Genomic DNA, 10,567 nt, shown 5'->3' on the forward strand with positions numbered 1-10,567 from the left:
AGATGCTTACCTTACGAAAAGTTCTTGGTAAATGTGTTCATATGATTTATACTAAAAATTATGTGAGGAGCTATTTTAGCTACTTGAACAGCTCTGACCAAATAATGAGTGTTCAACCCTGTTTGGAACTGTCTTCCTTATCAATACAAATACACAGTTTCAGGGAAGTTAAACATGGAGGGAAGGAGGACTGAAGAAAAGAGCAACACACTTAACCATCTACATATGCTACACCAGCTTTCATAATATTTTATGCTCTCATCACTCTTATAACCATGAAGCACTGTTGATGCTGTCTTGTGATGTTTAGTTCTCAAGATGCACCCTATTTTATAGAACTTTCTACGAGGATGGAAATATTCTCCAATTGTATCATCATTCATAATATGGTAGTCACTAGCCATGTGTGAGTGTTGAGAACGCGGAGTGTGACTAAGGAACTGAATTTTTATTTTAATTAATTGTAATTAAATTTAAAGAGCCAGATGTGGCTAATGGCTACTGTATTGAATAGCACAGCTCTAGGTGGAGACCAAAACCCCTCACAAATTGAGCAGGGCAAAAATTTTTCATAGTTATATCTTAATTAATGTAGAAAAGTGGATATGAAGTGGGACAAAAACCTAAAAACATTGCTTTCCTTATGTTTTTTATAAATGGAGAACTTAAGTCTCAGTATTTTGAAGTTAACTCCTTCTTCCAGCAGAGGTGTTTATTTCCAGGTAGAGGCCCCTAGGAAAGGGCTTGAGCAAAAGCAAAGCCCTCATTAATGACTGTAATGGGAAGCAGAAAGTTTTAATTTATATAATTTCTTCAGAAGATTATATTTGGCAACAAGGAGAGGAAAGGGTAAGTTTAAATTGGTTATGTTCTTAATTACTTAGGTCTTGAGGTTAGATGGTCCAAGGGCCAGAATATTGTGACTGACTGTAGATGGGATTGTCTCAAGACCGATACTGAATTGTGAGCCATTTCTAGTTTTGAAGAAAAGTCTTTGTAGAAATTCTTATATGGGTAACTGAGTAGATTTTAAGTTGTTAGGGGATTGAAAGGAATTATGTAATAATTGTAGATTAGAATTGCAGGGGACAGAGTTGCAAGTACTAAACAGTAAACAAAGGGAGGGTGGAAGTACTTTTGAAGTAAGGATATCAGGCATGGGGTTAGGGGAGACAGAAATGAGAAGAGAATTGAGGGAGGGTGAACAAAGCTACTGACTGCCATGTGAAGTAACAGTGTGTCTGAAACCACAGTGTTTTGATATTTTAAAATAGCAGTTTAGCTGGAAAAGTTCTGAAAAAGAATAGTAATAGGGACTGGCACTATTGATTTCTAAAATACTAAAGGTATAGTAATTTTTATTATTTTATTTTAAATATATATGGAGTTCATAGTTCAAACAATATTAAAAAGATACACATCATATCCCAGACTTGCCCCCTACCACTTTTACTCATTGTTTATCCTTTTACTTTTTATGCAGAAAAACAGTAAATACAGGTTTATTTTAATCCATTTCTTATGTAAAAGTAAACTATAATGATTAAAACAATGTGATACAGATACAGAAATACATAGAACAGTGGAAAAAGAGCCCCAAAATGAGTATAAGGATATACAAGGACACAGCAGATCAATGGTGAATGGGTGGTGTGGAGATAATTGGTTAGCTGTCTGGGGAAAAAAGACCTTTAATATCTGCTTCATTCCTTAGACTAAAATAAATACCAAGAGGATTACTAGTTTAATCGTGAAAATCAAAACAATGGAAATATTAGAGAAAAACACAGGATTATGTGGATGCCACCTTGAGATTTGAAAGACCATGTTCATCAGGAAACAAAACCCAGAAATTGAAAATTTTATATACATAAAAATTGAAAATATATTTTAAAATGCCATAATTTGAATGAAAACACAAACCACTAATGGGAAAAATATTTGCATTCTTAACAGATAAATGGCTAGTATTGCCAAATAACAGAGTTTTTAGGATTCAGTATGATGGTAAAGAATATAAAGTAAAATAAGCAAAGACCATGAACAGTCAGCACACATGTGCACACACACACACAGAGTACATGTTTGGTAACCATAGGAGAAATTGCCCAACCTCACTGAATAAAGCAAATATGTAACAATTTTTTTTCAGCGGTGTGTCAAAGTTTAGGTAATATGCATGATTGGGGAAAGAAGAGATCTTATAATATTATGAGTCAATTTGGGGAGGCAATTTGGCATTATATACTTAGATGGTTCGTGCCATTTGATCCAGCAATACCAGATCTAGAAATCTGCCCTCTCTACTCAAAGCATGTATAATAATATACATTGGGTGTTTTATGTCCACTTGGTTTGGATTAGGTAAAAATTGGAAACAACCCAATGTCCATTAATAGAAGCTTAGTTAAGTAAACTAAAGTTTATCTAGCCATTAAGATACAAAGACAGGAATTGACTGCGGATTACATGAAAAAAGGACTGGAAACCCATGCTTGATATTACTGTATTTTTTAGAGGGACAAAATCACTCAGTATATGGAAAAATTCATAGAGGGTTAATCTCTGTATAAAGATAAAATTATGAGGTGTCTTTATTTTCTAGATCCTTATTTATAATGATCATGCATTGGTTTTGTATTTGGGAAACCAAAAAACAAAAAGTAATATAGAAAACTAGTACTGCATCTTCTGATACCATTTTCTTTAGGTGCTATATAGTTCATTCAGAATTAACAAGATGCTCAGGTAGAATTAAACTTAATAACAAATCCCTATACATCATCATTTAGTTAAGTAAGTTTCATTTTCAGAGACAAAACTAGAATCTCTGTCACCATTACTATTTAACACTGTTTTGGAAAGCTTGCATTAATAACCAAAATAAATAGAAATCAATCTTTTTTAAAAGAAATAGATTTTCTTGCAAGTAACATTATGATGTACCTAGAAAATCCACAATCTTCAAATCTCTAGAATTTAAAAAGCTCGCATAGTTGGTAAAAGTTAACATATTAAAATTTCAAATTACAAAAAGTATAGCCCTGATTCATACTTGACCTTTTCGTGATGTCAGGGTGGGACTGATTGGAGAAGCAGCTAGTTAGCTGTTTTCAGAAGGGTTTCTTAAGATGAATATACTTCAGAGCAGGGCCAATCATTTAAGGCAGATAAGAAGCCAGCTGTTATTAGTCCATCAAAGGCAAATCCCTTTACTCTAGACTAATACATAGTAATTATATTTAATAAACATATTTTAACTCTACCCATTATACCAAATTGTTAATTTACATAGAGAAAGAACTAGCACAGGTATGTAAATATTCTATGGTAGGACCAGCAGATTTTTTTTTTTCTAGTAACCTATATGGGAAGCTAAATAGACAACAGTAAGTTATTTTAGTCAGTATGATATCAGAACAAGAGGGATTAGAAGCATCAAATGTGTGACAGTCTTGGGCTAAGATGATGATTCAGTCTCACACTGGAGCCTTAGTTGTGGGCCTTTCATCCATAGGCTAAAGCTGTCACTTCCTGTGGATAATGATTGAATATGATAAATGCTCCTGTAGAAAACTAGACAGAGAATCAGCTCAATTCAGATGGGAGAAACCCTAACTAGTAACTACACATATGAAATATTTTATCTTCTTGGCAACCATCTAAATTGCAGTTTTACCTACGAAAACAGTTTTTAAAAGATCTTTTTCTTTTAATAACATATCCAGCAGCTTCTGCAGTATAAGATGTTACTAATGAAGAAAAGATACAATTTTTTATTGTTGTATATTAGGTCCTTCATGAGTGGGGATGAAGGAAGTTAAGTGGTAGAGAAGCCAGTAGATTTTAGGCCTGCCCATCTCATTTCACTGATACAAGGCTTGGATGTGTTCCTGAGAACTCTGGTTGATTGCATCTCCCTGTGCTTTCCACCCAGTGAGACTCCCAGAAGGTATTGGAGCAGGAGTGTGTGGAGTAGGATGGTATTGGCCTCTACCCTGAGTCACAGAGCCAAGATGCACCTGATCCTCAGTGTTCTGTGAAATGACTAGAAAGAAATGGAAACTCTGTTGCTCTGAGGGGATGGCCTTCCTTCCAGAGGAGGTGCTGCTCAGAGGGAATAGATGGGACTATGAAAGAGGTGTCTTTAGCTCACCATAGGTGTGTTTACCAATGTGGTGTAACAGATGGTCCAGGAAAAATAAGTTTTATATTAATAAGTGTGTATGGATCTTACTGTATTACAAAAGTACATCACTATTACATTGAACTCATGGTTTAGAATCTCATAAATCTGAGGTAGACACAAGTGTATAGTTTACTGGCTTTTGGGATGAACCTGAGCAGGTTATAGAACCCATCTGAGCATAATTTCCTCATCCAAAAAGGGGGGCAAAAATGAGGATCATACTTCCCAAATTGAGGAGAAAAGTAACTGGTTATCTGACATACCTAGCACAGTAGATGCCAGTACTTGTTTATTTCCTTCTTCGCTTATAAAGATATTTGTATCAGAATATCACTTGAGAGTGATCTAGACTATAGAAGGCCTCCATGGGATTTTTTGTTTATTGTGGTAATGCTGGCTTTTTGATAGTTACAGAGAAGAGAAATAAGGATTGTTTCACTTGAGGAATATTTGGTGAGAAAAGAATGAACACCGGAGAAACATAAACAGAATTACACAGTTGGCTTTCCATATGGGGGCAGCCTCTAGTTCAGGGATTGGCAAACTTTCTGAACGGGTATTAAATATTTTAGATTTGCAGTCCATGTATGGTCTCTGTCACATTTTCTTTGGCTGTTTTTGTTTTGTTTTTACAGTTCTTTAAAAACATTTATGTTAGTTCACATGGCCATACAAAAACAGGCTGTCAGCCAGTTTGCAAGCCCCTGTTCTTCTGTGGGTAATTATGCAGTGACCAACAGTTTCGATGACATGCCCTTATTTGTTTATGTATATTGGGTAAAAGAGAAAGAGGATGAAGTTAACTTGCATCTTTACAAAGGGATTAATCTGGACAGGAAAACAAATAGGCTTACCTACAAAAGGGAGTCTAGGCATCCTTGGATGACTAAACTGGGTGACTGATCTGACTTCCCTTTTAAAATTTTCTCAAATCCTTGGTCTAACCATATGTTGGCAAACAGGAGCCTGCATGCTGCTTGTTTTTGTATAACCAGTGAGCTATCTGCAAGCTTAGGAGGGTTTTTACTTTTTGGATAGTAAAAAAAACTAGATTACTCTAAATATTATATAACACATGAAAACCACATAAGACTTAAATTTCACTATTCTTAAAGTTTTATTGAAAGACAGCTACACCCATTCATTTAGTGTCATCTGTGACTGCTTTCACACTTACTCTGCAGAGCTGAGTAGTTGTAACAGATCAAAAGGCCACAAATACTAAAATATTTACTGTTTAGACCCTTTACAGAAAAGTTTGCTGACTACATGTCTGATTTTTCATAATTTCTTTTAATGGAGGAGATAGCTTTTACTGTGTTTCTCCTCCACAATTATACTTTCCCTGGGGGTGGGAATATGGAGGATGGGAAATTGACTTATGTCTGTAGTATTGCAATTTCTGTGCTTTCAGAGGTATTGCAATTTCTGTGCTTTCAGAGGTAGGAGGGCAACAGGTAGGGGAATGAATTTCTTAAAGACGTACCTGACATCTGGAACAGTGAAGAAGAGGAAAGTTTAAAACAATACAGATTCCAGATAGGACAGTGACAGACAGCTAAGGATGGTCTATCCAAAAGATCCTGGGGACAGGGCTAGAAGCTATTAGACTCAGAGCAGTGTTGACCTAAATCTACCATGAAGATAATTCTCCCTATCTTTAAAAGAAATAAAGTAAAAGGGGAAGTAACAACATGTTCTCTAATTCTCCATGTGAAAGCACATGCATGCACACACTCCCCTCCTGCACTCCGTACCACACACACATACTTTGCAGTCTAGGTCTTGCATGATGAAAATCCTCTTAATAGGCCAAGTGGTATCTTAATCCAAGAAAGTTTTGGAACCAGTTGGCAGTACCTTTATTAAATTGTTCCAGATAAAGTTCCAGTACTCCAAAAGCATAATTTGTTTAAGGTGCCTCAGATCCTTCTGGGAATGAGGTGTAGGATATAAGTAAATGCAAAATGTACTGCATTCTAAATTATTTAACTGGTTAAAACATTGGAATGAATTCTTCCCTTTCATTATTTTACATATTTCTAAAATGTGTAGAAAATATGCATAGTTACAACTAGAAATAGCTATTATATTGTACCTACAGTTTAATACCTCAGTAGTGTAATTTATAACCTATTCTGATTTCTTTTCAAATATTAGGTATCCTAGTTGCCTATGAAGGTTTGCCACTTCATCTTGCACTGTTCCCCAAACTTTGGACTGAGCTATGCCAGACTCAGGTAAAGAAAATGAGTTTTAGATGACTTAGTCTTTAATCTTATCTGACCCATGTGGTCAGTAATTTTAGGAACAATTGGTTGAAAATCGGCTGGACACTGGGGATATTTTAGAATCTTTGTAGGTAAAAGATGATTAATGGAAATAATAGCTACTAAGCATTGGGCATCTAGTTGCCCTTTCAGGTTTTTTACTTTGGCAGATTTGTATCACGGGATGCTTCAAATAAACTGTTCATAATTGAATTCCTCATTTATACATCAATATCAACAGTTGTAAAAATCCAAGATGGAAATCTTAGGGGAAGAAGACAGAGGCTACTTCTTGCTCTCCCTGTCCTGCCCCCATCTGTCTCTTATTTCCCTCCACCATTCCAAAAGCTCTAGCAGAAATTATTTCAGCAGTCCTTTTACCTCTTATCTGTTACCTCAGAGTAGTTTTTCAAGTCTGATACACTTGTTCTCAGCAGTCTCATTGAGAACAGGAAACACTGTACCCTTCCTACCTTAGGTATCTAAGAGCCAACCCCTTTCAAATAAAGTGAGCACCCAAACAATGCTTGTTAAATTGTGGGGGGAGAATGGCAGGGAGAGGGGAGAAACTAGATTGGTCCTAAGGTTGGGCTCATTCCTTAGCTCAGGCATAAAGGATCTCTACTCTTTTAGACCCTGAAAAAACTATTGTTTTCCTGCCTGATTGCATCTGCTCATTTCCAACGAGATGAGTTTATTAATCTTTCTTAGCTGTATACATTTACCCACATTATAGTATCTGACTGATTGAGTCTGGTCCAGCCTCCTGCCCAGGCATTAGTGATCTGTATATTCTCCTAGTGGATGCGTCACTTGGTACTGTAGTTGTTTCTGTCTCCTTGTCCCACACTGTGAGCTCCTCAAATGTAGAGTCTTGATCTGAGTCATCTCTGTTTCCTGAAGAAATGTCATTTTGTTTTCTGTAGTAGGAATCTTTGAAAGGCTAGGTACATTGATCACATGATTTAATATTTAGTAGACATTCAGAATATGACTTGCTGATTGATTTTTTGAGCTGAGTGGCCTAATCAGTACATTGAAATAGATCTCTGCTTTTTCCCCCCTCTCTGTTGCTGATCTTTTCTTCTTGGTTTGGGTGGCTGCTTTATTTTAGAGGGTGAGGAGTATTCCTGTACGCTGCCCCCACCTACTGCTTCCCTCTTGCTCTGCACTCTACTACTCCTTTATTTAGCTTTTTTCCACAGAATTCACCATCTGCCCCTCCAATTTCCCTTAAAACAAAACCATACCAACCCAACTAAGACTGCCAATGCCCCTGCCAGTCATCCTGTGCAAGGAACATAGGCAGTAGGCAGAGTAGAATAAAGCAGATCTTCCTGACACCAACAATCTGAAGACTTGGGCCCTGGTCCTACTCAACTCCTAATTTCTTGGATTATCTTGAGCATTTTACTTACACAGTTGCTTACTGTAATAAAACATTTAAGTATATAATGCACATATTATCTAAATGTCCTATTTTTCAAAGTCTGTTTTGTCTTCCATGTAAATGAGCTATTATTAAAACTCATATAACTGATCTAGGGAGTGTATCTATTTAAAGACATACTACTTGTGTTTAAGAGCCATGACCATTTGAAAACAGGAAAACCAAATTTTAGTAAAATTTCAGCATATTGGACCCACTAATTCTCTGTGTGAGGCAGTTAGGAAAAAGAAGTTTGCTGTTTACCTTTGCACTATTATGAGGGGAGAAGATTTTAACAAATTACTGCTAATGAGATCATACAGTAAAAGTTATAACTCAATTTAGAGAATAAATTTAATTCTTAAAATTTTCTCTACGTATGCTTTGGTTACCTATTAACTATCCATTAATTAGTTCCCTAAAAACATTCTATTTATCCAGTCCCTTAATTGTAGTTACTAAAGCTGCATTTTTTAAAAGAAAATGATTGTTCAGTTTTGCCATTCAGACTTTTTCTAAGTCTCCTGCTGTAGCATGCACTCATGCAGTACCAGTTATTGTTCTATTGCTTGGGGGGGACGATTGCCATGACTGAAAGTTCAGTAGACTGACTGAGATAAAAGTGGCTTTTCTGGTAGGGCTTACAGACTCCAGATGTACATTGTAAGCAGTGTGTTTAAGGTTTCCAGCGATTTCAGTGCTTACCCACCAGAGCTTCTTCTCCCCACTTTAGTCTGCTCTGTCAAAAAACTGCATCAAGCTTTTGTGTGAAGATCCTGTTTTTGCAGAATATATTAAGTGTATCTTAATGGATGAAAGAACTTTCCTAAACAACAACATTGTCTACACATTCATGACTCATTTTCTTCTAAAGGTATGTTGTACTTTGAAAACTCAGTATACTACCTCCAGTTAGTTAATGGTTTTTCATTATGTTAGTTTTGTGGAGATTTTTTTCTTTATCTCTTTTTTTCAGGTTCAGGGTCAAGTGTTTTCTGAAGCAAACTGTGCCAATTTGATCAGCACCCTTATTACAAACTTGATAAATCAGTATCAGAACCTGCAATCTGACTTTACCAATCGAATTGAAATGTCCAAAGCAAGTGCTTCATTAAATGGGGTAAGAACTATGGAACGCAGTAGTTATACACTTCAGAGCTTTCCTTAAACCACATCTAAATTGGGTTTAGTATGATTTTATTTCATAGCTTTAACCTACTATTATTCAACCTGTAAAAGTCAAATATGATGAAGAAACTAATCAAATCTTTAAAAATTTGCTCACATTATACTCTGGTTTCTCTTCAGATGTGTAAATCTTTCACCTTTTAAAAATTTGCTCACTATGGCTTTTGTGTATATAGCACACACTATCGCATTAGAAGCCATGAGCGAATGTCACTAATGGCAGTAGGACCATTAAAAGACATTTCCTTTATCTCTACTTGTTTACCTTTTTTGAAACAATTACTTGTGATGTTTGTTATTGCTTTGTGATGTATGATGCTCATGAGTAACTAAACAATCAGATTAATGATCTGCCTATTATAAAGCCAGTTAAAACTGGGGAATTAGTGAGTTGCCTTGTATGGACTCTCAGGATAGCCATGTCATAGAATAGTGGGACCTGGAGTTGTGTGCTGGCATTTGTCCAGCAGCAGCCTTCCAGTAACACAAGGCTCAGGTGCCAGCATAGATTACAGAGAGGAGTGGGGAAGGCCTGTTTTCCACAACTCAAAGTTTTCATATTTAAGAAACTGATTTCTGGATTAATAAAGCCTATATTTCTTATGGGTCATTCAGGGTTTGTTTTTTAAGTTCCTACATGAATTCTATTGATTTCCCCCACTCCCGCCCCCATTTTCAGAAAACACTATTTGAGTCTTCAGTCTTACTTATTTTAATGGTGTGGTACATAAAATAATGGTATTAGTGACTTAGAACCAGTGAGATACAGTATCCTAACATTGGCTTTCTGGTTTCAGCATTCTTGTAAAAAGCCAGAGAAGCCCTGGCCGGGTAGCTTAGTTGGTTAGTGCTGTCCCCATACACCAGGGTTATGGGTTCAATCCCCAGTCAGAGCACATACAAGCAACCAATGAATGCATAAATAAGTGAAACAAGTTGATGTTTCTCTCTCTCTCAAAACATATACACACAATAAATTATTAAGCCCTGGCTGGGTGGTTCAGTTGGTTGGAGTGCTGTCCCGTACACCAAAAGGTTGCTGATTTAATCCCAGTCAGGGTACATACCTAGGTTACAAGTTCTATCCCCGGTCGGGGCACATACAGGAGATAATTAATCGATGCCCCCCCCCCCGTTTCTCTCTAAAATTAATAAACATATCAAGCAAGGATTAAAAAAATAAATCAGGGTAGATTCCTGGGAAAGTAAATATGTGCATCGAACTGTAAACAAAGTGTGTCAGATGTGGCTACAGAATTTGAAATGTTCATGTCTGGGTTTTTGTAGGACCTACGGGCACTTGCTTTGCTCCTGTCGGTACACACTCCCAAACAATTAAACCCAGCTCTAATCCCAACTCTTCAAGAGCTTTTAAGTAAATGCAGGACTTGTCTGCAGCAGAGAAACTCACTCCAAGAGCAAGAAGCCAAAGAAAGAAAAACTAAAGGTTAGCTTTATGGGCCCGTATACCTTCAGGGTGGGAAAAGGGAA

At 36.5% G+C, this 10,567-nt stretch overlaps 1 protein-coding gene across 2 annotated transcripts in view; it reads left to right on the plus strand.

The window, feature by feature from the left end:
- Window positions 1–10,567, plus strand: part of USP34 (ubiquitin specific peptidase 34) — a 220,397-nt gene that overhangs the window by 208,441 nt on the left and 1,389 nt on the right. For both annotated transcript variants that reach the window (XM_045827191.1, XM_045827192.1), the window contains exons 76-79: window positions 6,350–6,429; window positions 8,622–8,762; window positions 8,865–9,008; window positions 10,364–10,523. In XM_045827191.1, the coding sequence (XP_045683147.1) occupies window positions 6,350–6,429; window positions 8,622–8,762; window positions 8,865–9,008; window positions 10,364–10,523 (525 nt within the window). The remainder of the gene's footprint in view (window positions 1–6,349; window positions 6,430–8,621; window positions 8,763–8,864; window positions 9,009–10,363; window positions 10,524–10,567) is intronic.

This window comes from Phyllostomus hastatus, unplaced genomic scaffold, assembly GCF_019186645.2.
Source record: "Phyllostomus hastatus isolate PE091 unplaced genomic scaffold, TTU_PhHast_1.1 phas_scaffold_78, whole genome shotgun sequence".
NCBI lineage: Eukaryota > Metazoa > Chordata > Mammalia > Chiroptera > Phyllostomidae > Phyllostomus > Phyllostomus hastatus.